Source organism: Cydia fagiglandana, chromosome 7, assembly GCF_963556715.1.
Source record: "Cydia fagiglandana chromosome 7, ilCydFagi1.1, whole genome shotgun sequence".
Taxonomy (NCBI): Eukaryota; Metazoa; Arthropoda; class Insecta; order Lepidoptera; family Tortricidae; genus Cydia; species Cydia fagiglandana.
Genome location: NC_085938.1, coordinates 274,728 through 287,468, shown reverse-complemented (window position 1 = coordinate 287,468; position 12,741 = coordinate 274,728). Strand labels below are relative to the sequence as shown.

The 12,741-nt window shown below is 38.6% G+C and overlaps 1 protein-coding gene across 1 annotated transcript; it reads right to left on the bottom strand.

Annotated features, from left to right (window-relative positions):
* Window positions 1-4,589: 4,589 nt before the first annotated feature.
* LOC134665668 (silk gland factor 3) lies at window positions 4,590-6,878 on the bottom strand. The gene has a single exon (XM_063522606.1). The coding sequence runs from the start codon at window positions 6,670-6,672 to the stop codon at window positions 5,584-5,586; it is 1,089 nt and encodes a 362-aa protein (XP_063378676.1). The 5' UTR covers window positions 6,673-6,878; the 3' UTR covers window positions 4,590-5,583.
* Window positions 6,879-12,741: the final 5,863 nt, after the last annotated feature.

Here is a 12,741-nt window from a genome sequence, read left to right as displayed (position 1 = left end):
CGCTCTTTTCTTCAATTTACAAAAAGTCGAAAAAAACTAGAAAAGACATAAACGAGATTATTTACCAGTGTCTAGACATAATCTGTAAGTTTTCTGAAGCCTTGACTCAAGATAAAAAAAACTCTATTGTCTTTAAGAGTAGGTATTTGTATCTACAAAATACAAACACGTACTTATTACCTACATAGTTATTATGATAAAAGAACGGTCGCAGATAGCAGAAAAAAGTAAAATAATTTCAATTTACCCCCGTGTTTCATTATTACAATTGTTATAGTACCTACCTATCAAGATGTTGAATTTCGGAATCGGAAATCCATATTACTTATGTTATTGAATAAATAAAGTTTTTTTATTAGATTGACCATGTAATTCTGTGTTTTACTGTAGGTTAATATAGTAAATACATTAACAAGTACATATACATTGAATATGCCTGTGTCTTACGGAAGCTTAGTAAAATAATTCGTTATATTTTAATAAATTTAAATAAATTGTCAAGACGTAAACCTAGTATATACTATATACTAAGGGTCTCCCCAAATATATCGACGCGCATTCGGCAAAAGCCGATAGGAAAAAGCTTTATGTCCACGCAATAAGAGCGAAGAAGCCGACGACGCGTCGGCCGGCGCCGGCCGATGCGAGCCGAGCCGAACGACGACTTTTTCGCTCTTATTGCGCGGACATAAAGCTTTTTCCTATCGGCTTTTGCCGAATGCGCGTCGATATATTTGGGGAGACCCTAAGAGATCACTTACTTTAGAATCAAATAAATATGTTTTCCACAATTACAGTTGTGAATGATATGAACGTGTTGATCTGAATTAGCGCTAAATAAAAGCAAAAACTACAAAAATAAAACAATAAACTTAATAAGTAGATCGACAAGAAAAGTGCTATTTGCTACGCAAAGCCGTGACTAGTTAGATGCAAGTTTAATCATGTTAGTCGTTAAGTGCATTGTTTACTAACTTTATTAGATTTGATAACTATCTTTCAAGTAGAAAAAAACGACTATGTAATAACATAATTAACATACTACGTTGTAACTATTTGAAACACGAAATACATTAGACATATCAGTAACAATGGCCTATGTAGGTGTATGAATTTACAAAAGCAAAATTTAAATGAAAAATATTCATGTTTTACTCAATATAAAATAATTGCACCCGTACTGCAGTGAAAGACTTCTGTAAAATACTATTTTATTTTTACACACTTCTGCGAGTAAGTAAAGAGCGAGGAACTACACAAATTAAGCAAAGAATAAAATCAAGAACCTATTAATAATTATGGTCCTATCTTATCGTGAATTCTAAAATAAAGTGAAGGTATAAGTATATTTGAAAACTAGGTATGTAATATAAGTATATTTGAAAGCTAGGTAAAAAAATGAATGAGTAAGTACCTAGTACAGGTACAAACCTAAGACAGTTTAACAGCGGATACCTCACCTCATATTTAAAAAGCCAGTGTGTGTACTTCGGACGGTTTTCCTCATTGCAAACGTGTGTAAATCATAAAATGGAGAGGAAACAGTCGCTAATTACAGAAGCTATAATCGCATTTTGGTTTTACATAATTAAGAATTAATAAAGTGATATTTCCTGACATTGGGTGGCCTATGTTTGCCCTACTATGTAAAATGAGTTCTGCTGAATAAAGAGAGAAGTGGTGCCATTCATAGCGTCAACTCAATTGAACATGTATATATATATATATATATATATATATTTATTTATCAAAATGTATAGGTAATAAATTTAAATTGACAATTACTCATACTTCAAGTTTGTATTTTTTTGCATTTTTTCTTACTTAAATTAATATATTTTATTTAGCTTTGTAGTTTATTAATTAATTTTAGATAATTTAAGTTATTTTCAAACTTCGTCTGCTGAATACAGAATTTTTATTTAAGTACGTGTCGTTGATCTCAAAAATGATTCAAGATTCAATGATTCGCAAATTATTAAGACTTTTTTAGTTTAATCAATTGTGACTCAAGTAAGCAATTGTATTTATTTTTTCTGACTTAAAATATATCACTAATATCAAAGACTCGCTTGAACTAATCCCCTTCGCTGTTACTAAAGTTTAATGCGAGCTAAAAGCCAAAGAATTTGTTTCGGCCAGTACAATATCAATCAACTAAATGCTTCTGATGATCCCGTGTAGCATTTCAATCACGGCAATATAATTTATGATAGTAGTATTTCGGGCCGAGAGTGGAGCCTTGCGCAGCGCTCACAAAAACTGACCGGTAGATTAATTCCTACTTGTACAACGGATTAAACTCCGTTAGGTGTATTTCAAAAGCCTTGTTTATTTTGAAGACAGTTTAACTTTTTAAGTTTTTAATACCTACTGTGTGTGGTTTAACGCTCCTACTCGTACTAAGCCTATCGATAGAAGATACATTTGATGCATGTCTGCATGACATAGAGAAACGTTAGTCCGTGGTACGTCGTGTACCTACACTTAATTATTAATGCACCTACACCACTGTATAATATGTACCTACATGTGTATCAAGGAATAAGTAAAATAGCAGAAATTAATTAAGCATCTTACGAAAATGGTACCAAACTTGACCAAATACCAAAACTTGTTTTTAGAAGTTTTGGGGGGCAATTCACATTAAGTCGAAACTTCGCATAAAAACTGTGATTGAATCCCCTAAATCCCCTTATTATATCAATCTATATGAGTCAAAAGGACGAACTCTGCAAAAGAAAATTCCATCCAGTTGCTGTAAGCATTCGTCGTGTACCTACAGACGCCAAAGATATATAAACATTGCCTGAAGCATTGTTCTCGTTCAATTTAGTTAACTATTGCATGTAAAACGATACTAAAGCAAAGGATGGAGATAATTCATAAATTGGTTTCTTCAATTTTGCTGCCAATAGCTATCATTCGTGATTATACTCGTAAAATAGGTCTCTGCACATCTGTGCATGATAAATGCAATTGAACTGCTTGTAAAATTATCTTCAATCACACTATAATAAATACCGTTAACTGTTTTAAATCAACAATCAAATATACAAGAAGAAACATTACAATCAGATACGTTTGGGAGTATAAAATATTCAAAACTAGGTAACGTCAATGAAAACTAAGCAAAATAGGTATAGGTAATAAATTTATGTAGTAACTCGTTTGTATTTCTTTTTTGTGGAGTTAACCTCTGACTGAACTGACGCTTGCAACTTATCGGTTAGACTTCACTCAATGACAGACTGCGAAACTTCGGGATCAAACACAAATGCGTTGCAGAAATATTGTTAAACAATATCTATTTAAAATAGCAAATGCTATTGAAACAACGGTTATTCTAAAAAGGGCTGCATGAGTTGGCATAGACCATTTAAACATAAAAAGGTGATTTCTTGATCGATTAGTTTCGTCAACATAGATGTTCAGAGACTGAGACATATTAAAAATAAGTAAAGAGAAAATACATTCAGTCGTATTTACTGTTTCTATGAGTGATAAAAGTCAGCATCATTGTTTCTTAATAAGCGGTAGCCTATTTAAATCATTATTAGTCTTATTAAAGTGATTATATCACTTTATATAATCACGAACCACGTTACTTACATATAGGCAAACAATCACATTATATTACGAGAAATTTCAAAATAGTTGTTCGGAAATACAAATCAACCATCATAACTCAACTTCTGTCTTAAAAATATGTAAAATTGTGTTCTAAATATTGATAAAGATTTAAAATACTTTTGAAAGATTGTGTAGAGAGTTGGCAATGTAGGTAATAAAACATTAGTCCTATTAAGGTTGGTAACGGAAGCAATATTTTTAAATTTTATGCACGTTAATACGTATAATTATGTAATTGTAGGTATACATTAGTAAATAATAATGATTTATGTAGTTATATCCTGCCGACGGCAGCAACACACGTATTTTAATTAACTAAGTATGTGGATTTATGTGGATTCAACATTAAGTCAGAGTTTCTATGTCAGTTAACCCAAAATTATCCTGCGCCTTCATTTTAATGTTACTAATTAGTTTTAAAGAACCTTTTTACTTTAAGTAAGTCAATTTCCAACGAGATCATTTTTGAAATATGAACGGCAAGAAACACAATAAAACCCAACTACAAAAGAAACTCAATTAATAACAATACTTATAAACTGGATGTCAGCGAGCTCGGCTCTTGCTCTTTTTTGTAAAAAACGGTGACCCGTACACAAAAACCTTTTTCGAACTCCCGACGCGAAACAACAAATGTGTCAGTCGGGTTTATAAGTTTTTACCACCGATTCGTTTTGTGATCGAGGCTCGGGGCCTACCTGGCCGCGCTGAGCAACAAAATGACACCAACCACATAAAGGACTCCTGTTACGTGACCTATTAACCGGGATATGTAAAAAATACTCTCTTTTAAAATATTACTCTGTTTTATTTAAATACTTAGATAATTATAAAACATTTTATGACTAATTTTGTTCGTTATTAGCAACTATATGAGGACCGGTAAAGTGCGATTTGAGCAGGGCGCGACGCCCGACGCGGCCGGGAGACGTCGACGGGACTTTCAATAAAAGACATTTCCATCTTTCCATTTCTATAAAGAACTTTTTTAATATATATCATCATATACGTCGTAGGTACATTATTTTATATAGAAAAAATACCTATTTTTACAAGTATTAAGTACCAAGGTTGGCCACAAATACATACAAACGAAAAAAACAACAAAACAAGTAAAAAACAGGAATAAAACCATTTTGGCATCGTGTCTGCATCCTTTTAATAATATGTTTTTAATAAATTATGTGTGGGACCTAGGCCGCGGCGCGCGCGCCGCTCGTTTCATTTAACACTAAAACAAAATTGCACCTATTGACTCACTCGGATTCTTTACAAAACGAAGCTTCCACCCGATTCGTATTTTTTACTCTCGTCCTCATCACTAATCATAAATTTACAGTAATAGCAACAATTTAAATGTAATCCACACACCACAATGACTCCCTACTGACAGGTAGGCATGTATGAACATCGTTAATTTATAATATCTATAAATAAATTCGATGAAATCGTCCTTTACAAAAGTGAATGGCGCTAGGCGGTCTCGCCGGGCCGGCCCTGCCGGGCGGTGCCGTACCGTGCCGCACCGTGCCGTACCGAACCGTACCGGGTACTTACCCTGATCCAGCCGGACCGGGCCGGCGAGGCGCGCGCCGGGCTCCTCGCGGTAAGCTCTTAGTATCAATTAGACTATCTAGCTAAACATATCGGTGATCACTGGCGGCACTCCGGACGAACCTCGGCGCGACACCAAGTTAAACGATTACTGGCTTCCATCTTAACATTACTCACATAATTAATTAATGACTTCACTTCGACGAAACTATAAAGAACAACTGAAAGCGATCGTTCGGTCCACAGTCACTGTGCCGGGGGGCCCTCGGCTATGTACACGGGCCCCGGCGGCGGCCGCGGCACGTCCAGGCCGCGGCGGTATGTACACGGCTCCCGCGGGCAACGCGGCTAGTGCTCGGCGTAGTAGGGGCGCGGCGGCGCCCACGGGGCGAACTGTTAGTGCGCGGCCAGCGTGTGCGCGCCCTGCGGCAGCGAGTGGTGGTGCGCGTGCTGCGGCGACAGGCCCGGCGGGCTGTGCGCGTGCTGCAGCGGCGAGCCGTGCGCCAGCCCGTCGCCGTGCGCGTAGTGCGCGTGCCCCATGCCGTCCAGCAGCTCGCCGCCCAGCGTGTTTGGCGGCGTCATCCGCTTCTCCTTCTGCCGCCGGTTGCAGAACCACACGCGCACCACCTCCTTCTCCAGCTGCAGGCTGTCCGCCAGCGACGTGATCTCCTGCGCAGACGGCTTCGGCTGCTTGTGGAAGTGCTGCTCTAACGCTCCTTTCACTGACACTTCGATCGACGTGCGCTTCTTGCGCTTACGACCCTGTGCCGCTATCTTGTCGATACTCGTCGGACTACCTGTCGTGGAATCCGCTTCTTCTAACCACTTTTGTAAAAGAGGCTTCAGTTTACACATGTTTTTGAAGCTGAGCTGCAACGCCTCGAAGCGGCAGATTGTGGTCTGTGAGAACACATTTCCGTATAGCGTGCCGAGCGCGAGGCCGACGTCCGCCTGTGTGAAGCCGAGTTTTATACGGCGCTGTTTAAACTGTTTCGCGAAAGCTTCCAAGTCGTCACTGGTCGGGGTGTCTTCTTCTGGCGCGTCTCTGTCGAGCGCGTGGTGGTGCAGGTGCGGGGAGGGCTGCACGTCTCTGAGCATGTGGTGCTGGTGCATGGGCACCGGGTAGCCGGCGTGCAGCGGTACCGGGGAGCCGGCGCCGTAGTGCGCGGACACGACGGGCGCGTGCCAGCCGTGCGCGTGGTGGTGGTGCGCGTGGTGCGGCAGGTGGCGCGCGTCGTGGCCGCTCGGCGGCTTCACGTCCGGCTGGTGAGCGTGCGCGTGGTGCTGGTGCACCGCCCAGGGGTCCGCGGGCGGCAGCGACGCCCAAGGGTTGAGCACGGGCGCTCCCGGCGAGGGCGAGCCTCCCGCTTGCAGGTGATGCTGGTACTTCATGTCCGCGGGTTCCGCGCTGCGGGGGGACGCCGCGTGATACCCGCCCAGGGTACCCAGGTCCAACTCCCCCGGCATGTACGTGGTCGCCGCCATGGCGCCGTACCTTAAATCCACGGTGGACGGCGTCTTGCCGGCTCGAAGGCTTTTGAGCCTTCAACTGGCGCTTGTGTTCGCGAAACTGGCGCGTGATACGCGCGAGAGCGGCAGCGGCGGGGGCCACCTCACATCACCGATCGCGTCAACGAGCGACATGCGCGAGCGGGCGACGCGGCGGCTCGGAGCGGACTGTGGGGCGCCGTCGCGCGCAGGGCGCCCGCGGCTCGGAGAGGGGCGGCCCCGCCCAGCGCCGCCCGGCGCCTAATGACGATGTAATTACCGCGCCCCGCCCCGCCCGGCCCCGCGCGGCCCGCCACCCCGCCGGCCTGCGCCGCTCGGCCGCGCTCGCGTACCGCGGCCGCCTACCGACGGCGACCGACAACATACTTCACTGCCATTTTCACCATTCACCTTTTCTTCGTCGACTTACAACTTTACAATTTAATGTACGGTTTTTCCGAACCATAGCAAGGATTTATTCTTATTTTAAGTGTTTTTCTGATCTTTCTATTAACTCTATATTTTTACAACAGATATCAAAGAAATAAAACCATACCGAACTTTACGATCCTAAAATAAATAAGGTAGAGCCAATTTGACGACATGCGATATTTTAATGTTAATCACCTACTACGGCAAAAGTCGGCAGATGCTATCGGACACATTAGGTTCTTAATTATGATTTTAAATTTGCATTCGCCGTTCTAATCGCTATAAAGAATACTATTTTCTATAATTAATACTAAACGCCTCTATAAAAATTAATGCGACTATCTTTAAAAAATCGCCTTTGGATAATATCTGTAGCCTTGATTCCAAAATATATAGGTATAACTGTAATTTGTAATTTAATCAATTTTTTATACGATTATTAAAACATTTCTAGGTAGTAATACGATTATTAAAACAGTTTTAGGTTTTAATAATCCTATTTAAGTATTTGTATCTTATTTTGAGTTATTTACGAGCAGGTTTTTTATAAAAATTCTAATTGGAATATGAAAAAACTTTTTTAGTAAGTGCCTATTTTTTATACCATCGCCCACACTGTTAACTGTAGTACCTTACCTTACCGTACCTTACCCGTAGGTACCGTACCGTACCTTATGCCTTTTGTAATAAGGTCCACCGATGTACAGTTAGGAGTGTTGTTGTTTGTACTTATTTAATATACAATACTTTACTTAACACTTTTGTTACAATGTTCATGTAAGTATATGATAAAAAGCTAACTACATGAGTAATGAATGCAACAAACCTGAGATACGTAATATATTAAACTTCTGAACTTTTAATATTATGGAAAGTAGGTAAATATTAACAATCAAATAATGAATTTATAAGGTATTTTATATACGAGTTTCAAAAAGAAGACCCACTAAGTACAAATAAATTAATTACTTAGGAGGTAGAGTCGTGAAATATTGGGTGCCTTATTCTAGTATAAGAATAAAACAATAACTTAATTCTAAAATACTCACTACGTCATTGGCAGGTGTTTTATATTGCGAGTATTTTAGACTATAGACTCGTGACTGATATAAAGAAAATACGTAAGCCGGAAAATATCAAAATTATCGTCATGCAAACCCCATATGAAAAATGAACATTAATAAAAAATGCTTAAGATCTCAACTGACAACGTAGGTATGTTTATATAATATCAATAAAATAATAACAATACTTTCAGAAGAAAGTCTGCTGACTCGACCGTACAACAAATGCAAATAATGCGGCGACTTTGTACTATGGTACAGCTAGCGCCATCTGTCGCCGAGTAGACGAACTATACTAAACAAAATACGCGAGGAAGCAGTATTTTAAATAAAGCTTAATATTTTTATCAGGTTATTTAATGTAATATTACAAAATTAATAGTTTTACGCAATTTACGTGATGAAGTAATGCATTTATACTTTGGACTAAAAACAAGTTTTAAGTATTTAAGTATAATTATTATGCATTCAAGAAAAAAAGCTGCTAATACATGTTACAAAACTTTTTTTCAGAAACACTGTAATATTTAAATTGCTCATATATAATAATTGTAACGGTGCGTGTAACGAAGCGTTACACTATCGACCTTCATACTATTTCTGGCACCATACAAATTCTAAATTCCTTTTTGAAATTCAAATCCTATTCCAAATTCCATTCAATGATTTTTATTTTCAGTTCGATCACATACTTTGATCGATAAACATCATTTTATCTAACGGACTGTACTTCCCAAGTTTCTAAACACGACCGTTTAAGTGTGATTTTTATTAGTAAACGTAATAATTCATAAGTGCGTGCAGTTCAGTATAGTGCTCGTTTTGTGGCCCTGCACACCTTCCAGATATATATCTACATCATCACCAAGGCACATATTGTAAGTTATTTGATTTCCAACCTTCTGAATTACGAAAGTATTTTTATACATACCTATCTGTTAACACGTAACCTGTATTGTTACAGGTGCCTTTTTATTTAAATAATAAATACCCCTCATCGCTCTGGATCCTGCCTTTTCATTCCCATCATCCCCGTGAGGCTCCTCTACCTGCCCCCTCACACTGGCGCCATCAACGTGCTCAAACCCGGACCTGACAAGACACCCACCCGCCCTACGACGCTGAGCAGCCCGTTCCGGTACCTCCGTGCCAGCACCTGCTCCTACCCAACAACCGCAACCAGCTGTTCCAGTCCTACATTTCTCCTTTTTCTAACAATTTTTTTTTTATATTGTTTGTAATTGCTAGCTTTAAGATCTTTTCAAAATTCTAAAAGGTTATAGTCGACCCAACTCAAATTTTCGCAATATCTCTCGGCCTAACATCATTTTATTTAATTTTCTATTTTACAACCAACCTTTTATCTAATCCTCAACCGTTTAACCAAAATTCCCCCCTTAAATAACCAATTACATATACATCTATCATCATTCATCATCTTATACCAATTTATCTATATCTATTTTCTAATCCCTATTATGCCAGCGTCCTACGCTTTTTGTCGCGCCACGTAACAAAACTCTTAACATAGTGATTACACAAAACATCTATCACATACAATTACACAATCCAAGATTTCCACTGAAATCTCACAAATTGGTTTCAATCCTAAGTGTTTTTAAAACTCCTTGGAGTCACTGAAGTGCGAACCAATCCTGACTTACGGCAGTACTGTTGGAGATAATCCGATAGCTTATCCTTCACCCGATTAAATAAATATACACAACTAAGCCTAATATCACAATAAACTTCTCCTTTCGATTCAATAAAAAATAAAATTTAATAACTACATATTTTATTTATATTGATAACATCAATTATTCTCTTCGTAATAGGTATCCACTTTACTAAACAATGAATCCAGCACTATTAAATAAACCTGAACTCATCTATGAGCTCAAACTCAGGAACATTCAGTTCCCAGCCACCGCGCAGGCTGATGATTTAAGACAGCTCCTCACTCCAAATTTATTCGCGGACCCGTGTTCGAATCTCTCCAGCCCATATGATCTTGAACAGGATATCACCGAAATTAGCAGATGCCTCACAATAGTTTCTTCTCAGCTACAGCTTGCGACCACCAACCAAGCGAAGCACGATAGAATAGCGGTTTTCTTATTTCATTTATATAACAGAATAGAACGTCTCCATATTACCACTGAATTATCTCCAGAAATTATTGACAACTATTCGAAAATATGCGAATTTTTGTCAAAATGTCAAACAAAATTTAACATGTCACAACCGTCAACAACAACGTCAACTTACGCGTCAGCAACCTCTTTGATAGATGATTCCACAAATTTAGACCTACTTGCTCGAAAATTAACCAACCTCTCTGAAGCAAAACCAAGCGATTTTAAAAAATTCAACTATAAAGGCGATAGTTGCCCTTATGATTTTATTCGAAACATCGAAGAGTTTGCAATTGCGCGTAACATTGACGACAAACGCTTACACAAATATATATACGATTTTTTATCAGGCACTCCTTTAGATTGGTATAGGTCAAAGAAAACAACCCTTACAGATTGGAAATCATTTAAAACCCACTTCTTAAAAGATTTCGAATTGCATGACCATGACCACAACTTACTACAAAATATACATTCCCGTAAACAAAAACAACATGAACGAATAATAATGTATTTTTCAGCCATGGAAGCCCTCTTTTCCAAATTACATGAACCCCTTTCTGAAAAACAAAAAATAGATATCCTCCGTAGAAACATGAGCCCTTATTACAGTTCCAGATTAGTTCCTACAGATGTTACGTCTATAGACACATTATTCCAATCGTGCAAATGGTACGAAAGCTGTAATACTACCTCTACTTATAGCTCTAGCAACTATACCAACATTCAACAAGATTCTAACCATACCCCCCCTTCCCAACCGTACATACCACCATTCCCATTTAATTCAATTCAATTCAATATATTTATTTCAGACTGCATAGGTCCATAACATTGTTAGTATTACAAGTACTTACATAAACCGGTTTAATAAACCGGTCCATACTGTAACAGCACCACCTTCTACGTTACGTTACTCCTGTCCGCGTTGCAGAACAAACGATCATTCTTTAGATATTTGTACAAGTAAAAATATAGTATGCTTCCGCTGTGGCAAACAAAATGTCACTTTTGCAAAATGTACAGTTTGCCATAAATTTCCAAAAAACGCATAAAGGAGAAAAGTAACTTAAATAAAACTACTGCTACAGAATGGAACCAATGGTTAGATACCATTAAATTATTTATGTCATCATACAATACTACATCAGCACTTTTCACTCAAGATCCATACGATGAACGACCTTATGTCAACATCCAGACAAATAATTTAACTTTATGTGGCCTCTTAGACAGTGGCAGTGCTTTAACTATTTTCGGAAATAATTCCCATAAAATTCTCTTATCCCACAATTTTACCATAAATTACGACCATAAAGTCGTAGGCTCTGTAGCCGACGGCTACCCTATATACTCTATTGGTACAATTCAACTACCAATTTCGTACAAACATATTGTGGCTATTATTACCGCTCATGTTATCCCTACTGTAAAGCAACCCTTGATTCTAGGCACAAATTTTTGGAGAAAATTCAATATAGCTCCCCACATATTACCTGACATAACGTCATATTCTGATAAACATATAGATACCCTAGTTATTTCCACCTGCGACCAACACATCACTAATTATGACAACCTTTCTGAAACTCAACAGTTAATTTCAGATACTATTATTGAAAAATTTAAAAATATCTCAACAGAAACCAAACCCTTAGGACGAACCCACCTCATTGAACATCACATAGATACCGGTGACCATCCACCAATCAAACAGCGATGCTATAGGCTTTCTCCAGAGAAACAAAAAGCTTTATGCAAAGAAGTTGATGAAATGCTAAAGCTTAATGTTATCGAACCCTGTGAAAGCCCATGGCTAAACCCTGTCATAATAACTCCTAAAAAAGATGGAACGTGGCGTTTTTGCATCGACAGCCGTAAACTAAATTCGATTACGCGCAAAGATGCCTACAAACTCCCACTCATTTCTGACATTCTAGATAATCTAAAAAATGCTAAATATCTATCATCGATAGACATAGCAAAAGCATTTTGGGAAATACCCCTACGCCCTTCTGATAGACCTAAAACTAGTTTCCATGTACCCTCAAAAGGCATGTACATGTTTCGCGTAATGCCTTTTGGATTGACTAATGCCCCTGCTACCCAACAACGCTTTATGGATGCGTTATTCCCTTCTGAAAACCTTGATAACTCAGTATTTACCTACTTAGATGATATTATCATCATAAGTAATACTTTCGATGAACACATCACTTTACTTAATAAAGTTTACCAAAGGCTAGTACAAGCCAACATTACTATAAACTTCCCCAAGTGTTCATTTTTCAAAAAAGAACTTAAATATCTTGGTTACATAGTTAATGAACACGGCTTTCAAACAGATCCTGACAAGGTTAAGGCAATACTTAACATCCCACCTCCCACAACTCCTCGAGAAGTTAAAAAGTTCCTAGGTACAGCAAGTTGGTATA

What these genes read in the sequence shown, in the direction of transcription:
- LOC134665668 (XM_063522606.1), bottom strand. Translation starts at nt 6,672, where the DNA reads ATGGCGGCGACCACGTACATGCCGGGGGAGTTGGACCTGGGTACCCTG.